Genomic DNA, 22,489 nt, shown 5'->3' with positions numbered 1-22,489 from the left:
TTGGTTACTCCACTTGCTGGTTATTTCTGTGGTGTGCTGATTCTAGAACTCCACGTGGGCACCGTTTTTTCCTAGTTCTCTGCTACTGTTGGCATCCGGGGAGTCAGCCTGATTTCTGATCCTCTTGAGCATGCTGCCTACCCTTTCCAGTTACGTTACTTTTAAAAAAAAAAATAGTTCCTAAGACATTTCTGCTTTGGAAGTCAATATTTGTAAAACCGTGTTTATGTTTTGCCCCTCGGTGTGCTGTTATTAAGTGCTACTAAGGAAACGGGCCTGGAGAAGTGGAGTGACGCGAGGTCACTCTGTCCGTTAGAGACTCACTCACAGAAACTGAGTTTCCTCTTGATTTACATGTTGCACCGGGCTGCTCGGATCAGTAATGGGCTGGCTGTGGGCTCAGCTGCCCTTCATCACAGGCAGGTGGTGCTGGTGGTGGTGAGGTGAGGGGGGATCCTTAGGCTCTGCATGTGGAAAAGTGGTGGGCAGTGGCCTTGGTGGTGGAGCCAGACCCTCCTTGTCCAGAGTTACCAGCCGTCACAGCGTCCTGCTGGCAGGGACCTGCCAGCATGTGTCCAGCTGAACCATGGCACTGAGAACTGATCTGAGGCTGTTTGTAGAATCCACTCTGCGGTGCCATCGACTTCTTTCCTTGAAAGCCAGCAGAGTAGTTACACACAAGTCATTCAGTGGTTTTCCTCACAGAGTAAGGTTCCCCGGAAGTGGCTGTCTGTTCGTCTAGACATAGAGGATCTATACTGGTGTTTGTTTTCTTTATCTCTTAGTAATTATGTGGCCGTATACTAGCTTCTTTATGCCTAGAGGTGCTAAGGAAGTTCAGCCAGACTGGCCACCAGCATGCATCTGAGAGAGGGAGGAGCTGGGAGAGGATAAAGGTTGTGAGGGATTTGAATTGTCCCATACAATTCAAGTAAATCCATTACACTGGCTGACTGAGTGGGGGTTTTGGAGCTCCCTCCCTTGAGAGCATTTCTCAGTGTCTGGTGGTAGGAAGAGCTCAGGTTCTCTGAAATTGACCACCGTGGCTCACAGAGCTAGTTTACGAGTTCTAGAACTTCCGAAGGAACGTGGAGAACATTTTTTGACACAGGTGCTCCAGGGTGGATTTTTTTCCCTTTTTAAATTTTATTATGGAAATTTCAGCTGTGGCACAGAAATAGGAAGAATGGTGTCCTCGCTACCCTGCCTTAACAGTTGTCCACATTTGAGGGGTGTCTCATGATAAATTGTCGTGGGATTTAATTCCTGAACTGTGGTTGAGTTTGTGGAGTGCCCTGGTCTCTGTACCCAGGTCACCTTTCTGGTGTGGTGTGTGCACATAGTGTGCAAGTCCCTGATATTTGCCTGTGTTTTGTGTCCTTGTTTCAGGTGGAGGTGGAGGCAGTGTCCCTGGGATCGAGAGGATGGGCCCTGGCATTGACCGCATTGGGGGTGCCGGCATGGAGCGCATGGGCGCAGGCCTGGGCCATGGCATGGATCGCGTGGGCTCCGAAATTGAGCGCATGGGCCTGGTCATGGACCGCATGGGCTCAGTTGAGCGCATGGGCTCGGGCATCGAGCGTATGGGCCCACTGGGCCTCGACCACATGGCCTCCAGCATCGAGCGCATGGGCCAGACCATGGAGCGCATCGGCTCCGGAGTGGAGCGCATGGGTGCCGGCATGGGCTTTGGCCTCGAGCGCATGGCCGCGCCCATCGACCGCGTGGGCCAGACCATTGAGCGCATGGGCTCTGGTGTGGAGCGGATGGGCCCTGCCATCGAGCGCATGGGCCTCAGCATGGAGCGCATGGTGCCCGCAGGCATGGGGGCTGGCCTGGAGCGCATGGGCCCTGTGATGGATCGCATGGCCACCGGCCTGGAGCGCATGGGCGCCAACAACCTGGAGCGCATGGGCCTGGAGCGAATGGGCGCCAACAGTCTCGAGCGCATGGGCCTGGAGCGCATGGGCGCCAACAGCCTGGAGCGCATGGGTCCTGCCATGGGTCCGGCCCTGGGCGCTGGCATTGAGCGCATGGGCCTGGCCATGGGTGGCGGTGGCGGTGCCAGCTTTGACCGCGCCATCGAGATGGAGCGAGGCAACTTTGGAGGAAGCTTCGCAGGTTCCTTTGGCGGAGCTGGAGGCCATGCTCCTGGGGTGGCCAGGAAGGCCTGCCAGATATTTGTGAGAAATGTAAGTGGCTCTTGGGCAGATTCTTGGTGGTGGTACGCACAGAGGGGGAGGGGGCGGGTCGAAGTCAGGGGGGTGCCCCCAGGAGGGGAGCGGAGTAGCAGCGCAGAAGGCCACCTTGCCACTGTCCCCAGAGTTTGGTGCTGGTAGGATCAGGGCAGAACGTAAGAGCACGCGGTATGTGTGCAGCTGGAGCCGGGGCTTCTCGGACTGCTGGGTGGAACCGATCGTGAGCTCAGGAACCCTAGCTTCTTGATTCCCTTGGCTTGAAGGGCCGCTGTACCTGGGCGTGGCAGACCGAGGGATAAAGGGCTGTATCTAAATTCTCTTTCTACCAGATTGACCACCTTCAGCTACTGTCGAGTGGTCTGTGGGCCGCTCACCATAGGCGACTGCATTTTCTGCACGTTGAACAAGGAAGTGTACTTGGTGTGCTGGTTTAGAACCTCATTCCAGGCAGGCTTGTTTTGTTCTCTGCTGATCATCTCAGTTTGAGATGTTTCTTGGTGCAACAAGAACCACTCCCCCGCCCCCAAGAGACCCTGAGGTTTACGCATTTAGGGTGTTAGGATTTGGTTGTCTCACTCATCAGTTTCTCCTTTTCCCTTTAGCTCCCATTTGATTTTACATGGAAGATGCTAAAAGACAAATTCAACGAATGTGGTAAGTGTTTGAGAAAAGGCTTTCTAGGTGCTTCCGTGTGTTGTGGCCTCCGAAGTCTTAGCTTGTTAGTGACGCATTTGAGGGGTGAAGCAAAGCTCCCATCCTGGTCTTCACTGCCACTTGCCATGACTCGCGACTGATGGGACTTGCCATTTTTCTGCCCGTGCAGATAGTCAAGCCAGCTGTTGGGTTTCCTTTTATGTGTCAGACACTTCTCACCTGTGTTCTCATTTCAACCTCATTCTTCTATGGTTTTTGAAAGGAGGTGATGTCCCCATTTTACAGATGAGTCAGGCAGTCACGTTCCCAAAGTCACATGGCTTCTAAGTGACAAAGCTGAATAAAACATACTGATCTGAGATGAGGTTGCTTTCTACCACAGCACTGTTGGTTCATGCCTCAGAGAGCACTTGCCCAGGAGTTCCCAGGGGTGAGTGTGTGTGTGTGTGTGTGTGTGTGAATGAGGCCTAGGGGCTCTGGTTTCCCGGCACACCAGGCCACCCATTTGGTTCGCTTTGTGGCCAAAAGGAAGTGAAGTTGTCACTGGGTGAACCCCTGCCCCTCACTCACATCACCTCTGTTTTTTTAACCCTGTCAAGTGGGAGCCCCAGGCCTAAGCCAGGAGTCTGGGCGGTTTGCTGGGTCAAGGCTTCCTCAGCGTCTTTACTCATTTCCTGTTTCGGTGTTGGCTCAGATTGCACCACTTTGCTGCTTCTCCTGGTTCTTCTCTTGGGGCAGCTGTTGAGCCATAGCACGCCCTCGTGCCCTCTCCCCACTCCTCAGTTTCTACATTGTACAGTAGGCAGTCTGAAAAGTCAGATTGGATCATGCTGCTCTCCGGCCTGAGAGGCCCGGAGGTACCCGGCTGCCAAAAGAGAAACTCACCAGCCCCTTTGCAACTTAGTCCCTCCTCTTTCATCTCCTTTCTCCTTCCTGTCCCTGAACCCTGAATTGCAAGTGCCATTTTTCAGAAGTGCTTTATTTCGAGCTGTGATGGCAAGAGTCTTCCTTCTGGTGAAGGTCTTTGAGAACTTTTGCTGAGAAGCCCTGGAGATGTTGACCTTCCCTCAGGCTGAGTTAATGGCTCTAGAAATGTGGGTCCCTTAGCACAGGCTGCATGGTCCTGTCCTTTGCTCTTCCCCCTTACAGACTTGTTTCATGGTGCTTGACACATACCTGGATGCTTAATCAGTGCTTGAATAAATATGTGAAACCCACTTCCTAATTAGGATGCAGCTTATATCTGAACAGTACAGAGTGTCCATGGTATCATGATGGCCTTGCAAATGTGGTGTGGGGTCTTGAAGCCCAAGCCTCTGCAAAATTCACCTATAAAGTTGGCTGCACACGGCGCCCCTTTTAACTCGAGCGTAAGGGTATGCGCGTGTGAAGCTGCCAGGAGGTCTTGTCACGGGCCGGTCCGATTATTGTCCTTTGGCAGAAGAATGGCAACGTGGCTTGAGGGCCATCGTCTCTGGGTTCCGGCTGCTGCGTTCTGAGCATTCATGTGCCAGGGCCGCTCTCCCTTTTGACTCTGTCCACCGAAATCCAACAGGTGATCTGGACTGAGTGGAGCCCAGACTGAGGCTGAGCTCTGGGTTTGCCTGATGAGTTGTGGTCTCTTCTTCCCTCCCTGTGCCCAGGCCACGTGCTGTATGCCGACATCAAGATGGAGAACGGGAAGTCCAAGGGGTGCGGTGTGGTTAAGTTTGAGTCGCCAGAGGTGGCTGAGAGAGCCTGCCGGATGATGAATGGGATGAAGCTGAGTGGCCGAGAGATTGATGTTCGAATTGATAGAAATGCTTAAGCAGTTGCCTTTTTTAAACATCGATACCAGACCTCTGAATTTGTATTTTTTCTTGTTAACCATTTTAATTTGTTGGCTGGATGTATAAAGATGTTTAAAAAATTCAGTTGCTTTTTGGGGTAATTTGAATTACTTTTTTAATGACTGGGGTTCCATTTGACTGTTTGCATTGAGATTGCAATGTGCGCAATTTTTTTTGTAGTTGTGGCATCTTGTTGACATCGAATATGACTTTGATAATAAATACCAGTTCCTGAAAAGACGCTTGCTTTTTGCGTGTGTGTTGTGGGGCATCCACCTGAGGTTTGGGGAGCTAGAACCAGTCTTCCTTCTACCCTTGGAGCTCTGGCCACTGGGGGTCGCATCCCCATCCTTGCTTTGTGTGTGGACGCCGATGGGGGGAGACACGGGCCTCGGCCACTTCAGGAGAACTCTCTGGAAACTGAGCGGACTTGAATTCTCCAGTGCTGGCATGCACTTGGATGTTAGTGGTTCTGAAAGCCGCCATCCCCCCTCCTTGCTTAGAGTTCCTCTTTGGGGCGTAGACATCGTGTCAGGCTCATTTCCAGTTTGGCGTTTGTCGTAGTCTACTTCGGGCGCTATAACAAAGGTACCATAAACTGGGCAGCTTAAACACAGACGTTTATTTCCCACAGTCCTGGAGACTGGGAAGTCCAAGATCAAAACAGTAGCAGATTCCATGTCTGGCAAGGGTACCTGATCGTGGTTCATAGACGACACTTTGTAGCTATAATCTCAACATGGTGGGAAGGGACAGAAGGCTTCTCATTCCTCTTTTATAAAGACACCAATTCCACTCACCCCCCAAATACCATCACATTGGGCATTAGGCTTTCAACGTGGAAACTTGTGTGTGTTGGGGGGGGTATATACGTTCAGTCCAAGGCAGCGTTTCTTAGCTACCACAGACCAGGCAGGGTGTGAGTTTCTGAGCATGTTTAGTCCTGTAGCAGCTCAGGCGGAGCGTGATACCCGGGCTCTGTCAGAACTGGGTCACCCCTCCCCTGTCCACCAGGATGTGACCTCATACATAGGTCCACTTGGGCTAGACAGCTGTTGGCAGCCCGCGTGAAGCTGCAGCCACTGCTTGTCGTGTTTGGATGTGGCGTCCTACCCTTGCTGTCACCTCCTCGTCACACTTCTGGTGTTTATCCCTGATGGGTGAGACGGTGGGGGTACAGGGTCGACTTCACAGACCCCCAAGGAGATCATGTCTCCATTGGGTGCCAGTCAGGGGAGAAAGAAAAGACAAGAAGCAGGGATCACTTTAAATAGGAGCTTTATGTGGTTCATGTATGCAGTCAGGCACCAGCCTGGATGGTTCTGTGACTGCCAAGCTGGGATCCAAGGCTCCTGGTTTAGCAGGTGGCTGGGCGGGCAGGTTGTCCTGGGTACCCACACCTGTGGGCCTTACTGTCCCCTGGGGAATGGATGGCTCTCTAGAGGGTCTGCCAAGGAAGGGAGGGTGACTTCCATTGCCCACCCGCCCCCCCCCAAGTAGATAGCAGCCCCTTGGGGAAACGGGGTGTGGGAGGGGTTACCTCCTTCCAGGCACCGTGATCCCTTCCAGCCCACCTAGAGCATCTACATACCCTAGAAGCCAACATCGTCATACACCTCCGTTTCCCTGGCGGAAAGTATGGTTTGGTCAGTAAGGGTCACCTCGGCCCGTTGACCAGCCCCCTTACCCCCCACCCCCAGCCAAGGCCAGTCAGTACTCACAGGGGCAGTAGAGCTGTTCTGGGCACGTAGCCATCTGCAAAAAAAGTGGAATAGGTGAGCTCCCGGCGCTGGTGGCCCGTTTCCCTAGGACTTTCTGGCCTGACTTACATTTGCCCTTGGTGTCCCGGCACAGCATCTCATCCTTGTTGGTGAACTCGATCACCTCTAGGATCTCCCCACGCCGGATCCCCAGGTACTTGCCACCCCCGCGACGCGTCTTGGCGTTGGGATCGATCATCATCCTTGTCTGAATCACTATCTCCCCCTCAAACTGGGGAGGGAGAAGTTAGAGCTTTTGTTTTGTGCTGTCACCCCAGGGCTTTGGTCACCTAGGGCTGTGCCAGATCTCCCAGGGCTCCTGTTCACAGAGTTGTGGTGTTCACACCTTGAACTTCTTCCGGAACTCCCTCTCGGCTTTCTCTGCCTTCCGGATCTGCTTCAGAGACTTAAGGTCTGCAGGAGGCAACTGCTGTGGCTGGGGGTCCTTCTCCTTCCTGAGGAATTGGAGGGTCCTGAGCAAGATGTGCCCCCCACCCCACCCCCGTCCCCTTCCTGACCTCCCAGACCTCGGCCCCACCCCGTTCTACACACACCCTTTGCCCTGTGGTACCTGAGCTCTGGGTCTTGTGGCGGCCTGGGGGGTTGCTGGGTAGATGGCACCCCATCTGGGAGCGGGGAGAACACTGAGTTAGGGCAGGGACTCTTGGGATAGGCCTCCCTTTCAACCCTGGTGGCTTGATCGGGAACGGAGCCTTCCCTGTGTCAGTTCTCAGGACGTCAGTCCCCTCCCAACCCTCCCCCTGCCCACCGGCCCATCTTCTCCCCAGGCCTTTTTCCTGGGTTGTGAGTTCTAGTGCATTGCCTTTCATTTTCGTAACTGTTACTGCATGATCGGCAAGGCTGAAATCGTTCACCACAGTAACTCCTTCCAACCCTCATGACAGCCTTCCTCGTAGCGGGCAATACAGTCATTCCCAGCTTGCTGAGGAGGGAAATCAGGGCTCAGAGAGGGGCAAAGCGGTCTGCTCCCGGGTCATCCAGCTGGTAAATGGTAGAGGGAGGATTTGTCTGTGGGCTTTTGAGGCTATTTCATGTCTGTCTCCTAGGGTAGGCTGGCTTCTGGGAATTCTCATGGGATTTGGGTCAACCATAAGGTGAAAGCATATCCTTGAGCAAGTGAAGTGGGCATCTGCGAAGGGGCTGGTGGGGTGGGGTTCTTGGACTGGCCTGGCTGCTGCTGAGACTGTACTGTGAGTCTCCCAGGTCAGGGTTGACTTCCTGGCAAACTACCAGCCTTCCAGGCAGGAGCCTGCTGACTGAGGGTTTGGCTTATAGCGAGAGCCTCGTGAGTACCAGTTGAGTGAAGGATCCAGAACCTGAAGCCCCCGCCTTTTCACTTCAGACTCCAGCCTCCTTGGCCTGGTGCTCGGATGGTGCCATCCATAGTCTTACCCAGGACACTCCCTCCCGCTGCTCCCACTCCTCCCGGAGGCACTCCGGGGCCCCTACCCCCCTGGCACACCCGTGGCCCAAGCTCCCTGGCAGTGGGACCCAAATCAGGCCACACAAGTAAGGCGGGCTCTGAGGATGGCCCCTTCAGGTCCTGGGACCACCTAGGTCTGGCCCCAGCACCTTCCAGGGAAGCCCCCTGCTGTGCGAGGAACCTCTGGAGGAGGGCCGCCACCGCTCCAGAATGAGGCAGAGTGGGAGGCTAGACTTGGAAAGGCCAAGTAGCCTTTGGAACAATCGGTACTAACAGTGAGTCGTCGTCCCCCCCCCCCCCCCGATGGTGTCTGAGAAGGGAAAGATTTGGGAAGTGTATTTGATTGGAATCGCAAAGAACGACTGACCCGGAATGGGGAGAGACAGTTGTCCACTGGCAGGGATGGTGAGCAGAGGTGGGGATGTGCCTGGCCGGTTTGGGGCTGGGGACGGGGGCGGGCCATGCCTGCAAGGCTGCTGGACAGTTACCAGAGTCACCCCCTCTCTCCCCATGTCCCTGTCCCGAAGAGCGGCCCCCAAACCCCAGCCACGGGAGGCTCACTGGAGCGGAAGCAGGAGGGGCCCTGCCAGGAAGCTCTGCTAACAGAGGGGTGTTGCAAGCGGCCCCTGAGGAAAGCCCAGGAGAAGCAGGAGGGGCTCGGGAAGGAGGAGTGCAGGCAGCAGACCCGGTGCGGGGGCTGGTGGGGAGGAAGCGGGCGCATCCCAAAGGCACCCCCAATACAAAGTTGCCCTGTAGGAAGCCCTTCCAAAGCGGGGGCGGGGGAACCGGGACCACGGGACCTGGGCTCCTGTGTACTGACAACGAGCTGGGGCAAGTTACTCGGGTCAGGCTTCCACATCTGTAAAACGGGCATGATGTGGCCTTGGGGGTGGGTGGGAGGTCGTGCAGGGTCAGTGACATGCACGTAGAGTGCCTGCACGGAAGCCGCTTTTTTTACCCCCACTCGAAATTGGTGAAGGCATTGACCCTGCAGTGGACTGGACGCGTCGGGTCGGCTCCACCGTCCTCCTGCTCTCTCGGAGCAGAGACTTGGGAGAAGGGAGAAAAGGGGACCTTTGGGACCCCGGAGCACAGAGTATCGAGGACCACAGGCTCAGGGGTCTCCGTCTCCAGCCCGTGCCCGAGTTCAGGCCCGAGTCCCGCAAGCACCTCCGACACAACAGGTCTGTGTGGAACCTGACCCCTTGTCCCCAGCTCAGGGTGCCTTGGCTCTGCACCCAGGCGTTGGGCTCGAAACGCGGGCCTCATCTGCGTCGTGGGCTCGCTCTCACCCGCCTGGTGGCTCACACACCACCAAGTCCTTGTTCGCAGTCTTCCGCGGCTCTTTGGCCCCTTCTGCCACCGCCCCGGGCCGCACTCCTGGCCACACCGTACCCACTGGCTGGTCCGACCTTCCCCGAGGGCCTTTCCCGCTCTCTGCTTTCTCCCTCAGTGTTGCCGGGGAGACGGGTGGTCACTTGGCTTCACGCCAGCAGCGCGGCAGAATACGCCCTGGCGATGGATGGCCCCCAGGTGCCTGGGCGGAGGGTCTGGCTGAGGGCTCGGCCCCACCACCCACAAACCTCTGCCCTCGCCGCTGGGGCCGGAGTGGTCCGTGGGCCCCACGTCGTCATACAGCTCGTAGATCTCATCCTGGGCCCTGCAGAGATACCTGAGATGAGGGCCTCTTGCGGCCTCGGGCCTGTGCCGGGGCCGCTTGCCCCCCACACTCACCGCGGGATGTCTTTCGTCTGTTGCTCCTGGAAGTGGATGGCGGCAGCGGACCGAGCCCTCCTCAGAGCTGTGGGGGGAGGAGAGCGGGAGGGAGGTGGGCCCTGGCGGGAGCCTCTCCCCAGCTTTCTGCCTGGGCCGCCGCGACCCACCTGTGGACCCACCTGTGGCTGCAGCTGCGGCTCTCCGGAAGCTCTGAACGTCCCTGGGGCCTGGGGGCAGCGGGGGCTTGGCTGGAGGGGGTCCCAGGCTGCTGGCAGGGGGCAGAGGCCTCCGCCGGGGCGGGTGGCCCTGTTTGAGGCCCAGCCTCGACCGTCCACTGTGAGTGAGACTGAGTGGGAGCCTGGGGCCGGGGCCCGCGACAGCAGTGGGGAGCGAGCTCTCCGAAACAGAGCCGGGGAGAGGGGGCTTTCTGGGAAGATCACCAAAGAACTCGGCATGCGGGCGCTTCTTGGGCAGAGCACTGGGCTCGGGCTGTGAGAACTTGCGGGGGGGCCCCTGGCACTCAGGCTGCAGGAACTTGCTGGGGAGTAGGCCAAACTCAGGCTCTGAGGCCACCCTGGGGAGGCCCCCCGGCTCGGGCTGCAGGGGCTTCTTGGAAGGTGCTTTGAATTCGGACTGCCGTGGCCTCTTGGGAACCACACTGACTTCCGGCTCTGAGGACCTCCTGGTGAGGTCTCCAAAATCAGGGTGCAGGAGCTTCTTGGGGAGGTCACTCAGCTGAGGGGCTGGGCTCTTCTTGGGAAATGTACTGAAGTCAGGCTGTGATGGGTGGGGGTGGGGCTCACTGGACTCAGCCTTCCAGGGGGGTGTCTGAGGGACCTCACTGAACTCAGGCTGCGGCAGGCACTTCTTAGGGAGCTCACCGACCTGAGGCTGCGGGGGCTTTCTGGGGTGCCCACCGAACTCAGGCTGTGGGGGCTTCTTGGGGAGCGTACTGAAGTCAGGCTTTGAGGGGTGGGGGTGGGGCTCACTAGTCTCCACCTTCCAGGGGGGTTTCTGAGGGACCTCACTGAACTCAGGCTGCGGCAGGCACTTCTTAGGGAGCTCACCGACCTGAGGCTGCGGGGGCTTTCTGGGGTGCCCACCGAACTCAGGCTGTGGGGGCTTCTTCGGGAGGGTACTGAAGTGGGGCTGTGAGGGTTCTGGGGTGGCCTCGTTGGGCTCAGGCTGCTGTAGCTTTTTGGGGAAGGCGCTGGATTTGGGCTCTGGGGGGGGCAAGGCCTTTTGAGGGGCCCCGAGCTGCGGGAACTTCTTGGAGGGTTCACTGAACTCGGGTTTGGAGGGCTTCCTGGGCAGATCAGCGAAACTGGGCTGCGAAGGCTTCCTGGGCACTGCATTGAACTCGGGCTGCGGGGGCTTTTTGGGGTGCTCGCTTAGCTCGGCTGTTGGAAGCTTCTTTAGGGGTTTGTGGAACTCAGGCTTCAGGGGTTTTTTGGGGAGTTCACTGGTCTCGAGCTGAGAGGCCTGGAACTTTGCTTGAAGGCTCCGGAAGTCCTGATGGCTCCCCTAAGGAACATGGAGCCAGAGTCAGGCAGGGACTCTCTGCCGACCTCTCTTCCCCTGACTGTGTCCTTGGCTCTCTCCAGTGTTGGCTGAGGACTCCCACATTTGTCTCCACGCTCCCCGGAGCCCTGACCCCTTAGGCCCTGCATATGTGCCCCCAGGCTCACCCCCATCAGGACCCAGGCTCCTGCTGCTCCCCCAGTCCCCCCTCAGTTGGTGGTGCCTTGCAGGTGTCCTTGAGATACCCCGTTCCTAGTACCTTCTGTTTTGATTTCAGAATACATCCAGATTGCAGCCACTTGTCACTGCCTGTACCACTGTCATGCGGGCTGGAGGAACCCAGGCCCTCCTCCTGGGTCTCCTGCCCCCCCCCCCACCGCCCCCCAGTCTCATCTCTGGCCAGGCCCTGCCCCCACAGCAACCAGAGGAATCCCCTCTGCTCAAAATCCAGCAATGTTCCTTTATTTCCCCACGGTAAAAGTCAAAGACCTCATGAAGGCCCTGAACCGTCCATTGGCCTCCCCTACCTGGATCCTTCCTCGCCTGGCCACCTCCTCGTCCCCCTCGCCCTCCCCCCTCCCGTCCCCCAGTGTCTTGGGCCTTTGTCCTGCCCCCTTGCCCGTGACACTTCTCCCCATGGCCTGCTTCTCGCCTCTTCCACCTCCAGGTCTCTGCTCGTGATAATTTCTCTTCTTTCTTTAAAAAATGTTTATTTTTGAGAGAGAAAGGCAGAGAGAGAGAGGGACAGAGGATCTGACGCAGGCTGTGTGCCGACAGCAGAGAGCCCGACGCGCGGCTCAAACTCACGAACCAGACGAGGTTGGATGCTCAGCCGACTGAGCCACCCGGGCACCACATCTCTGATATTTCCTTATTAGAGAGGCCTTCCTCCTAGACCACCCATATTAAAAAAAAATCGATTCCCCCCTTCCCCTCCCGGTCCTCCCCATCCCCCTGACCTGCATTTTACTTTTAGTACTCGCTGCAAAGTATCACAGAGTTTATTTGCCACTGTTTCATAAATGTGCCCTGACTGTTCTGTTTTTTCTTGTTCGCTCTACCCTCCCCAGACCCCGTGGCAGGTCAGGGACTTGGCTCATTCGTTGCTCTCCTTCCAGTGCCTGGCACACTGTGGGGGCTCAGCAGAAATAAATATACACAAAGGCCTGTCACAAGCCTCGTGAAGAAAGACACACAGAGACACAGAGGCCCGGCGGCAGATGTGGGCCGAGGGTCACGGTCCCACACACCCTCTGCTGACGGTCAGGGCACTCACAGTTGACCGGCAGGCAGGCCCAAGCGGCAGCACAGGCACGTGCACCTTGGCACGCCTAGTCTGACCGGCCCCGTACCCTCTGTCACAGACACAGGCGGACAGGCCAGGCCGGCTCTGACCAGACGTGGCCCTGCTGCGGGCCCCCACTCCTGGCTTCACCCGGGGCCTAGGAGATTGGGGAGTGGGGGTGGGGGCAGGGCAGAACCCTGTGGACTTTGCTCTCTTGTCTGTGCCTCGCTTTCCCTATCCCGAGAACAAGGAAAGGTAGTGACTCCCGCCCGGGGCCTGAAGTACCTCTATTAAAGCCCCCCTCCGGGAGGGTGGGGCCGAGGATTCCCTGGGTGACCCACAGGACCAGAGAAATCAGGATCAGCGGGTCATGACTTGGGTGACTGCTGGGGTGCAGGGTGGGCAGTGGGTACGTGACCCACTTTGTCACCCGTAGGAAGCCCCTGTGTTCACGCTGGTCTCCTGTTACCAGGCTGCTTTTCATGCTGACCTGTTCCTCCTGTTAAAGTCGAGACCTCAGCCTGGGCCATAGGCCCCTTGGAGCCCCGGCCGTCCCAGCAGTGAGTCCCGGCTGCTTCCCGCCTCTGGGCCTCTGCGGTGGTCACTGCTGTTTACCTGGGTGGCTTTCCTAGCCCCTCTACCACTCACCTCTTGGAATATGCCCTCCAGTCTCCAACCACAGCACCCCTTGCCTGTGGCCAGTGGCGGCGGGGGGGGGGGGGGGCTCTCCTAGGGTTGGGGGTTCACTCACCATGGCTACAGGCGGGTGATGGGCCACAGGGCGAGTGGGACCTGAGCTGGGCCGCTGCCTTCAGGAAGTGACTGTGGCTTCTGGTCCACGGGCCCCACGGGGGGTGGGGGCTGATGGCGGGGTGGGGAGGACAGAGGAGGAAGGAAGGGAGGCGGAGACAGCCTCTGCCTGCCCCCAGATCCTGCCTGGCGTTTGAGTTCCCGTCCCGCCTGCTGCTGTCTCTCCATGGCTTTGGGCATCGGCCGTCAGCACATGCCCAACACGGTCACTGGTTTCTTGACTCTCTGTCGTTCTGGGGGCTGGCTGACTTCTGGTCTCCAGGGAGGACTCCTCGGGAGGGCGAGTTCTCTGTGGGTAAGGGGCATGGTCAGCTCTGGGCCAGGAGACCAAGGAGCTGGGGGAGCGTGACGAGGGAGGTCCTTCTGCCGGCTCTTGTTGCCTCATCCGCCTGCCTCATTTCCACACTTCCCCACGGATTCTCAGCTCTGAGCAGGACTTCCCTATTGTAGGGGCAGCTGTCTGTCACATGGGCCATGGACACCGTGGTGGACAGGGGGCCCAGCCCAGATGGCAGATTTGGGGGGGGGGGTGGCTAGTACATAGGGCCTTGCCTGCTGGGGAGGGAGGGAGTCTGAGGACACCCTAGGTGTCCAGAAGAGGGTGGGAAGAACATGGAGACAGCGGGGAGACCAGTGAAGAGGGGGTGAAGGGAGGGGCAAAGCCAGCGCTTGTTAGGGTCAGGCGCGCAGACCCGGGGAGAAGATCCCTCCTGGGAGAGTGCAGAGCCCTGATTCTGTTTGGCAATACACGGGAATGGCTTTTACAGAAAGATGGAAGGAAGCTCCTGGAGATTCTGACTTAATTGGCCTGCGCCTGGGGGTTTCTTAAACACTCCGAGGGGGATTCTAATGTGCCCACGGGTCACCCTGAGACCCCATTAAAGTGCAGGTTCTGCCCCAGGTCTGTGGTGGAGCCTCAGATTCCTAGACACCCTAGGTGATGTCCCAGAGTAGCGAGGGTGTAGGAGGACGCGGGAGGTTTGTCTTGAGGGGGCTGCATTCCCAGCTGGAGCCGTTCAGTGGCCGCCCTGCCGTGGAGGCCACCGGCCGCATGGTCGGAAATGACTCCGTTCGCGCCTAAGATGCACAGCTTGAGGATTCTGGAGCCTCTGTGCCCGCCCATCCTCACCACTGCACGGGCAGACATGCACCCTAGGTCACATTCCCAGAATGTGGGTCCCCTCAGGAGTCCTGGGGGATCAGGGGTGATGAGATGTGGGTCCTCCCTGGGTCTCCGGGTGACCGACACTCCCAGTGTTTGGTGAGAGAGGGAAACGAATGAAAGAAAAAGCGATTATTGGCCAGAAACACACAGTAGGTGCCCAATCCAGGGCAAAGCCAAAGGACTGGACACTGGTGACAATCTGGTGACTCCCCAGGCTCCAGGGCCAGCCACTCCGTGGGGACTCTGGATTTTGCAGTTGGGAGGGCTCCCCCCTGGAGAGCCCTATTTTCCCACAGCCCCCCTTATGGGCATTCCCCCAACTACCCTTGGTGTTTGGAGCCTTTCCAGTGGCCGTAGGCTGGTCTGCACAGCGAAGCCATGAACTTGGACAGGCGGGTCCACAAATGGAGCTGCGGGGACCAACCCCCGAAGTGAACACGCGGGCCTCAGTCCGCCTTGGGGAGTTGTGGGGGTGGGGAGGTGTCTGCTGGGACCAGCGTCTGGAACCCTGGTTTAGGGAAGCGTACCGGTTCCGAGCACGCGGTGGCGGGGGGGGGGGGGGGGGGGGGGGGGGGGGGGGGGGCGGGGGCGGGGGGCAGGGTCAGGGGCGGAGTGGGCACGTTCAGCCGTGCACCTGGCTGCCCTGGTCGGAGGTGGGGGTGGAGTAGGGGATGGACACGGCGGTGGAGGCCAGGCTGAGCCGTGCACGTGGTCCCAGTGCACGCAGTGGAAGAGGACTGAGCACGTGGGTGGCCCATCCTGGGGCCACGGGGCGCTCGGAGGAGCCAGGGGCCCGGGATGGGGGTGCTCGGATCCGTGTCAGAGGCAGGGCTCCGGGACGCGTGCCCAGGAGCCTCCATTTCCCCTCTCAGTCTGGTGACGGAGCATGGTCGACAACTGCCGGGCGGTGGGCGGGTACCTGGCCGGCCTCACGGCTGACGTAAGCCGCCTGCAGAGTCTCAGTGTTTCCACGTGACCCGCAGTCTCTTACCAACCTGTCCCCGCGGCGGGGGCAGCCAGGCCAAGTGGACGCCTGCAGGGACGCGCTTGCTGTCTTTCCCTGTCCCTTCAGATGGACACTCCTGGGCGCCCTCTGCTGGGCAGAGCCGGGGCCCCACGAGGACTCAGCTGTCAGGCATTTTGTGGTTGGGGGAGGGGGGACCATCTGTGGAATCAGTTTGGCCGCATGGGCTTGGTGGGCAGAGGGACGTGAATCACTCAGAAACATTTCCCAAGTGTCCCCCCTCACCTGGTCCCTCTGAATCTTCACAAGGATTCCAGGGAGTGAGCAAGCATCGTGACACCCATCTTAAGGACTAACAAACTAAGAGGTGGGGAGGTTGAATCTTCTCCAGGATCAGAGTCCTGGTTCCGAGGCTCATGGCAGAGAAGAGGAGAGCTCTGAGGGGGCCTGGAGCCCCAGGGTCCCCCGATGGCCCACCTGGCCCCACAGCTGGCGCTCGGCGATACCTGCCTCAGCCTGGGCCTGGAGGTGCTGGTGGACAGACACCTGGCCTAAGCCAGCTGAGTCTCAGCTACAGCCCCATTAAGGGCATCACAGCCCTGAAGCCCTCCGTGAGATCTCGGGTGGCCACAAAGGCAGGCAGGTAGGTGGGCAGGCGGGCCCCTGGGTGCAGGTGGGCCGATCCTAAGGGCACTCAGACCACCCCCCACACCTGCCTTCAGGAGAGGAGGAAGGGCCTCTCTGGAGTTTGGGGCTGTTCACCTGCAAGGAGGCTGGGGCGGTCTTGTTCACCGAAGGGCTATGCTCCCCGGAAGGAGAGGATGAGGGGGAAGAGGAGGGTGGTGAGGGAGGGCATGGGGAGGCTCAAGATGGGCCTTGTGGGCTGTTAGGAGAACACGGTCTCCATCCAGAGAGCCGCGGGGAGCCACGGAAGGGTACCGGGTGGGCATCAGAAGAAACCCCCGTTTCCAGAGGTGACCAGATTGTTGGGGGGTTGGGGAGGGCAGGAGGGTTGTTGCTTCAGGTGCCTGAGGAAGGGAAAGGGTTGAGGCCTGGGCTAGGGGACCGTGGAGCCGGGAGGGAGGCAAGACGCAGGAGGGAAAACTAGCCTCTGAAGGGTGGCTGTCAACAACGCAGAAGGCTTTCACATCCAGGAGGCTCGGCCCGCTGGGTTTTGGTGACTACAGGGCTGGGACAGCAGTGTGGCCCCAGAGTTTGAACGCGGACCCAGGACTGACTTCCCAGGAAGGAAGGGAAAATCCTTGTGGTTGGAAGACTGAAAGGGAAGTGGTGAAGAGGGAGGAGCCAGGCCCCCTGGGGCTGGCTCTGACCCACCTTCCTCTTCAGAGCTGGCCTGGGGGGGGGGGGGGGGGGGGAGGTGAAAGCAGGGAGCCAAAGAGGAGGGTCCCCAGGACAGTGACCAAAACAAAACCTGAGCCTAGCCTGCCTGAGTGCCCAGCCCTGGGGGCCCTGTCACCTGTGAGTCCACACCAGCCTCAGGATTGGCGAGTGGCTCCAGCTGGGCCAGGCCCTGCCTCCCAGCCTGTCCTACCCCACTGATTCCTGGGACCTTTAAATAAACGTGGGATTTCCATCCCATCTGGTTTCTGGAAATGGTGGGACAAGACAGGACACTGGCAGTCCTCACTGCTGCCGGACAGGGTAGCACTGACCCGGGTCCCGGTGTTAAGGTGAGGTTGAGGGGAAGCTTGTCCCCTCCCAAGGTATGAGCATCCCAGGGCTGCCAGACTGTGCATTGGGAGGGGCAAGGGACCCAGACACGGCACAGGCTGGCTCATCGCGTCTCCTTTATTGTCCCCCCACCCTCTCCATCTTAGGCCCCGCGAAAACGACAAAACTACCCGCACCCACAGTTGAGCCCCCCTCCCCCCGCCCCCCGCCCGCGGCCGGATTCAGAACGGCGAGAAAACCGGACACTCCCCCTCTGCCAGCAGCGGAGACACCTTGGGTGCAAGCGGGGCCGGGTCTGGGTGGGGCAGAGGAGGGGGCGCCTGAGCCTCGGCCCCGCCCCTCGCCTCGGGGCCCCCGCCCTCCCCACCCGCGCGCTCCTCGGCCTTACCCGGCGGCGCGTCGGGGCGCGGCTGCCCGGGCGCCGGGGCCGCGGGGGCGATGGGGCGGTGGTCCTCCAGGTGCAGTGTCATGGCGGGCCGCGAGGCCGTGGAGAAGGCGCACTGCATGCACGAGTAGCGGCCGCGCGTGTGCTCCCACACGATGCGGCTCGGGGCCGCGTGCCCTGCGGGCAGGCGGGGCCCCCGTCAGTCCCGGAAGACCCTTCCACCCCCAAGGATGGCGGACGAGGACGAGTGCGGGTCAGATCTTTCCCCGCCTCCCCATCGGCTCCCGTGCACGGGCGGGTTTGGTCTGGCCGATCCACTTCCCCGGATCGCGTCCCACCCCTCCGTAACTGGGGACACTAAACTTGTATCCGAATCCCCCGCTCCTACCCCTTGGAGCCACCGCAGGGGGAAGGACTCGTGAACCGGGCGCGGGTTTTACACGGAAACGCCGGCGCAGACGAAGGCTCGGGGGCCGATAATTTTTAAGGCAAAATCTTGTATTTCGTGGGTAGCAGTTGTGGCCACCTGGGAAGGGGTGGGCAACGCTGCCTCCCAGCATCCCCTGGGCCTGGCAGGGCGCAGGACAGAAATTCCCCTCCACCCGTCCCTGGTGGTCACCTGCACGCACCTGAGGGTGCGTCGGAGCCGCCCTGGGGTCTTCGCGGGCTGCCGCCGGCACCTGAGGTAAACGGGCGGATCAAGGTCAGAAGTCTGCGCGAGCTCAGTTCACCCTTCAGGCGGCCCTGTTCCCACACTCACCTTGGCTCTTTTTCCAGACTGCGGCGCTGGAGGCGGGCGGCCCGGGCGCCGCAGCCAGGAAGGGGCGCAGGCGCGGGGGGGTTAGGCCAAAGGGCGCGGGGTTCAAGTAGGGCAGGAAGGGCCCGGTGGGGGCGGGGGCGGGGGTCGTGAAGGGCTCGAGCAGCGGGAACGGCAGGCCCGGCGCGGACGCAGCGTCTGACTCCTGGGGACGTTCGGGCGCCGGGGGCTCCTTGTCGAGGGCGGGGGGTGGCGGCGGGGCTGGGCTCTGCGCATGCTCGGCGCAAACATGCAGATGCTTGAAGAGCGAGCGGTGCGTGCGGAAGCGCAGGAGGCAGTTCTCACACCTGGGGGCAGGCACAAGGCTGGGCTGGGTCTCCTGGGGGACAAGGGTAGGGCCTATCCGATACTACCTGGGGGGCCGCCGCGCGAGGTCGGGAAGTAAGGAAGGGAGCATAAAGCCCAAATCACATATCCCCCACTTGCGGGGGAGAAGCTTGCTCTAAGCGCCCCCCAGTGTGGCCGCGACCCTTCCAGACCCCTCCGAGTCCTTGCCCTGGGAAAACGAGATAGGAGGTCTCAATTTTGACTTAGGTGGCCGGTTTTCCTCCAGGCAGGGAAGGAGGGACTGGGCGGAGACACGGCACGTATGCTCCGCCCCTTTCCGAGCTCGGGCCTCCGCGTCTCTGGGACTCGCTCCAGCAACCAGTCCCTTCAGGGCAGGTAAGGGCAGGCCTTGCTCGAGGCTGCGCCCGCTGCGCCCACTGCCGGGACCAACCCCCTTGACTAGAAAGGGACAAAGGCCTGGACCCCAGGTGGTGGCAATCAAACCAGGGGTGGGAGAAGCTGCCTGGGGCCTGGTCACGGAGCACAGGTGGAAGTCGAGATGGTCAGGGTCTCACTTGAAGTAGCGATTGGGTTTGTAGTGCAGCTTGCCATGTGCCACCAGTTCCTGCATGGTGGGGAAGGTCTCGGTGCAGCTCAGGGCGGAACAGCGGAAGAGCTTGCCTGGCGGGGCACGGATGAAGGACACAGGAGTGGAGACCGGTGGCCAAGGCTGGCCTGGAGGCTCTGCCTGCCTCCCACCCCAGCTGCCTCCCCACCACCTGCTCTGGCCCTACCTTCCAGGGACTGTGTGGGTGGGCAGTGGGTACGCAGATGCTGTGCCAGGTCTCGAACACTGGGGAAACTGAGGCAGCATCCAGGGCTGGAGCAGGGTATCTGCTTCCCTGAAGGATGCACAGAAGTGGAGGGGGTGTCACTCACCCTTCCCCCATCCACGCTGTCTGGAGTTCTGCCCCAGAGAGGCTGGAATGACAATGACGCTACTGGTTTCCTATCAAGGCCTTTACCCTCTGCTTCCCCCACCAGACTGAGCTACCGGAGGGCAGGGGCTGAGCTGGCGTGGCTCATCACTGTAGCCACAGCCTGGCGCGCCCTTGGTGCTCAGTGGTGATTCCCTCTAGATGAGCCCCAAGTCTGGAGATACTCTGTACTCCTCTCCATTATTCCAAGGCCTGTAACCCTCCCCGCCCCCCGCAGAAGGTTCCATCACAGATCACCTGGTTGTTGGCGTCGTCTGGGAGGCCTCAGGTCCTCGCTGGTCCCCGAGACTGTGCTGGTTGGGCCAAGGCCAGATCCAGGGGCAGGCTGGCCACCGTCTGGGGCTGAAGGAGCACCCTGCTGGGACCCTCCAGGCCCTCCGCGGTCCCACACTGGGGGTGTGGCTGCCCGGTCAGGGCCTGGGTCCTCCCCCATGGAAGAGGGGGGGGCTGCGGCAGCCGCGACTGGGGACAACACCTCCTTGTCAGTCTCACTGAAGCCGGACTCTGCAGTGGCCGGCATGTCCGGGCTGGGCCCCGAGGGTTCCTCCTCCTAGTGGAAGGAAAAAGCAGGGAGAACCCCTCTGGGCCCACGTCGGCCTGGATCAGCCAGGGTCACCCCTCCCGCCCCGCCAAGACCGCTGGACATTTGTGAAGCAGCGAATGCCCTGGAGGCATCACCTGGATGGTCAGCCCCCATCCTAGGGAATCATCATCAAGGGAGGGCAGGAGGGAAAGAGTGGATTGAGCCTTCTGCGTTCCACCCTCCGAGAGGGAACTGGAAGGTGACCCAATCGCAGAAAGGGGTATGTCAACAATTACTCATGTGAAAGAAGTCCCTCGACCCAAACTAGGGCCGGTGGGATGTCCCTTACACAGCAGAGGCGTGGCCTACAGGGAGCGGGCGGGACGAAGATTATACAGACGGGGCTCTGAATAGGGCGCCGCTAGGAACATGCTGGAGGGGCCAGGAGTGGTCCAGTGGATCGTGTGAGGACGGAAATATACACCCTCCCGGCTCCAGCTGTGCAGTCGAACCTGGGGGTGCCAAGACCCGGATGTAAAAGGACCAGGGGCGGAGCCCAAGCGCTGTAGGCGTGGCCCAGTCGAAGCCAGGCCAGGAAGCAGGGGTGGGGTGCTTCCCCAAGTGACAGCCAGCGGCGGGAGAGTGCCCGGATGTGGGGGCGGGGTCGGCCGGACGGTGCGCATGCGACAGGGCCGCGCCCCGCCAGTACCCGCTGGTTCGTCGCGCCCGAACCCCCGGCGCCGCGCTCACCATCCTCGACCCGGCTCAGCCTCTTGTTCCTGCGACTCCGGCGGCTCCGGCTGAGGCTGTGGCGACTCCCTGGACGGCCGCGGGCTCGCGCTCACGTCGGCGCCATTTTCCGCCTGCCAGCTCTCGCGAGAGCGGGGCAGGCCCTGCGCAAGACGCCCCCCGAGGGGGCGGAGCCTGGGATCTGGGTGCTCCTGGAGAGCCGTATAGGCGGCGCTCGCTAGGGGTTTGCAAGCCCGGGCCTATCAAAGAGTTCCCCTTTAAAAGTCTGTGCCCAGGGATCCTGGCTTAAAATCCTTCGGAACCTCTGTTCTCCTTTGCAAAATGGGTATCTTTATCCCCTCCCTTCCCGTCACCAGCTCTCGAAAGGGGGCACACAGCCGTTCTTCTGTTTGAAGAGGTCGTGATGATTGGGCTGCCTCTTTAGAGGGAAATTGCCAATGATCGTCAAAATTGTCAATGAACTTATTTCTGAAGTTGAAATGGGCCCCTTGTGATAGCCAAGGGCAAGAAACCTGACCTCAGGACAGGTGTAGTTTAAGGATGGAGAGCCCTGGGTGGAATGAGTCACCTATCCATCCTACATTCCTTGAGCGCCAACTGTGTGCTAGGCATTGGGTACCCGAGAACAAACATCCTTGCCCTCAGGGCAAGGGACTGTGCCTCAGGGGCCTGCTCACATTTTAAAATAGGGAGACAGACAATGAATCAACAAATGCAAAAAACCATCTTAGATTATATTAAGTGCTACAAAGAAAACACACACACACACACACACACGGAAGAGAAACCTCTCTGGGAGTTGACTTTTGAGCTGTTATCTGATGGTCAGGAAGGAGTGAACAAATGGAAGGTCAGGGGACTCTGGGAAGTGGATAGTGGGTGCAAATGTCCTGAGGTGGAGAAAGACAAGCTTGTCTTTTTCAAGGATTAGTGAGGAGATCGGCTTACTGCTGAAATAGAGTGGAAGCAGGGTATGGAGGTCAGAAAGTGAACTTGGTGCAGGGAAGGTCGGTCACACAGCGCCTTGTGAACCATGGAGAGAGAGAGCGAGGAGTGTGGTTTCTGTTCTCACCATTGATGAATTTTTAGCAGGGGGAGGTCCACCATTTGATTCCTGGGTGTTTGGAGGGTGGGCAATTGGGGGGATGGTAAAGTGGATCTTTGATCTCAGATCTCTATAATACATTGTGTAATATTCAAGAGGTGTCTCTTGAGTTCTGGGCAAGTATAGACTTTATGTGCAGTGTATTTTCATCTGTGTACATAAGATGTACCTATGTGCCTTTATATGCAGAGATACTATTGGAAGGAGACATTAAAAAACTGGGGAGGGGAACAGATTTTCAAGTGAGGGTGAGACAGACTTTTCACACATGCTGTTTGAATTTAAAAAAAATGTTTTTTTATTTGTCATTAATACAGTTAAAAACTCATAAAAAAAAAAAACCCAACAGATAATTTGGGGCACCTGGGTGGCTCAGTTGGTTAAGCATCCAACTTTTGATTTTGGCTCAGGTCATGATCTCGTGGTTCGCGAGATCAAGACCCGTGTCGGGCTCTACACTGGGTATGGAGCCTGCTTGGGATTCTCTCTCTCTCCCCCTCTCTCTCTCTGCCCTTCCCCTGGTTGCTCTCTCTGTCTCTCTCTCTCCCTCTCTCAAAATAAATAAACTTAACACAAAACCCAAACAGATCATTTGGTGCTGGGTGG

At 59.1% G+C, this 22,489-nt stretch overlaps 3 protein-coding genes across 18 annotated transcripts in view; 1 reads left to right on the top strand and 2 right to left on the bottom strand.

Annotated features, from left to right (window-relative positions):
- HNRNPM (heterogeneous nuclear ribonucleoprotein M) overlaps positions 1–4,921 on the top strand; it is a 39,835-nt gene extending 34,914 nt beyond the window's left edge. For all 9 annotated transcript variants that reach the window (XM_030293282.1, XM_032591073.1, XM_030293300.1 and 6 more), the window contains 3 exons: positions 1,390–2,192; positions 2,801–2,852; positions 4,496–4,921. In XM_030293282.1, the coding sequence (XP_030149142.1) occupies positions 1,390–2,192; positions 2,801–2,852; positions 4,496–4,659 (1,019 nt within the window). In that variant the 3' untranslated portion in view covers positions 4,660–4,921. The remainder of the gene's footprint in view (positions 1–1,389; positions 2,193–2,800; positions 2,853–4,495) is intronic.
- Positions 4,922–5,942: 1,021 nt separating this feature from the next.
- Positions 5,943–19,178, bottom strand: PRAM1 (PML-RARA regulated adaptor molecule 1). 3 transcript variants are annotated; one of them, XM_030293363.1, is made up of 10 exons: positions 19,174–19,178; positions 13,159–13,204; positions 9,781–11,125; positions 9,620–9,686; positions 9,469–9,545; positions 7,013–7,067; positions 6,788–6,896; positions 6,511–6,673; positions 6,403–6,436; positions 5,943–6,307 (listed from the first exon to the last, which is right to left on the bottom strand). In XM_030293363.1, the coding sequence occupies exons 2-10, from the start codon at positions 13,159–13,161 to the stop codon at positions 6,274–6,276; spliced, it is 1,887 nt and encodes a 628-aa protein (XP_030149223.1). In that variant the 5' UTR covers positions 13,162–13,204; positions 19,174–19,178; the 3' UTR covers positions 5,943–6,273. The 3 variants fall into 3 exon arrangements, with proteins under 3 accessions (XP_030149223.1, XP_030149229.1, XP_030149239.1); XM_030293369.1 differs by lacking the exon at positions 19,174–19,178 and having other exon boundaries at positions 5,943–6,128; positions 6,273–6,307; positions 13,159–13,247; XM_030293379.1 differs by lacking the exon at positions 19,174–19,178 and having other exon boundaries at positions 9,781–10,690; positions 10,727–11,125; positions 13,159–13,247.
- On the bottom strand, positions 13,274–20,915 carry ZNF414 (zinc finger protein 414). 6 transcript variants are annotated; one of them, XM_030293595.1, is made up of 8 exons: positions 20,779–20,914; positions 19,743–20,055; positions 19,302–19,409; positions 19,083–19,188; positions 18,184–18,527; positions 18,043–18,103; positions 17,427–17,600; positions 13,274–13,506 (listed from the first exon to the last, which is right to left on the bottom strand). In XM_030293595.1, the coding sequence occupies exons 1-8, from the start codon at positions 20,779–20,781 to the stop codon at positions 13,404–13,406; spliced, it is 1,212 nt and encodes a 403-aa protein (XP_030149455.1). In that variant the 5' UTR covers positions 20,782–20,914; the 3' UTR covers positions 13,274–13,403. The 6 variants fall into 6 exon arrangements, with proteins under 6 accessions (XP_030149455.1, XP_030149465.1, XP_030149433.1 ...); XM_030293605.1 differs by having other exon boundaries at positions 18,053–18,103; XM_030293573.1 differs by lacking the exon at positions 13,274–13,506 and adding an exon at positions 17,138–17,333 and having other exon boundaries at positions 20,779–20,915.
- Positions 20,916–22,489: the final 1,574 nt, after the last annotated feature.

The sequence above is a fragment of the Lynx canadensis genome, chromosome A2 (assembly GCF_007474595.2).
Source record: "Lynx canadensis isolate LIC74 chromosome A2, mLynCan4.pri.v2, whole genome shotgun sequence".
In the NCBI taxonomy this organism is placed as follows: Eukaryota; Metazoa; Chordata; class Mammalia; order Carnivora; family Felidae; genus Lynx; species Lynx canadensis.
The sequence above is the reverse complement of the archived record's forward strand: the minus strand, read 5'-3'. Positions and strand labels throughout refer to the sequence as shown.

Bases quoted from the DNA above. Each gene is read 5' to 3' on its own strand.
- PRAM1 (XM_030293363.1), bottom strand. The intron at 6,897-7,012 runs GTACCACAGGGC...CCAATTCCTCAG, and splicing joins CCACAAGACCCAGAGCTCAG to GAAGGAGAAGGACCCCCAGC. The intron at 6,308-6,402 runs GTGAGTACTGAC...ACTTTCCGCCAG, and splicing joins AGAACAGCTCTACTGCCCCT to GGAAACGGAGGTGTATGACG.
- ZNF414 (XM_030293573.1), bottom strand. The intron at 18,104-18,183 runs GTGAGTGTGGGA...CGTTTACCTCAG, and splicing joins AGTCTGGAAAAAGAGCCAAG to GTGCCGGCGGCAGCCCGCGA. The intron at 17,601-18,042 runs GTGACCACCAGG...GCCTGCCCGCAG, and splicing joins GCACCCTCAGGTGCGTGCAG to GGCACGCGGCCCCGAGCCGC.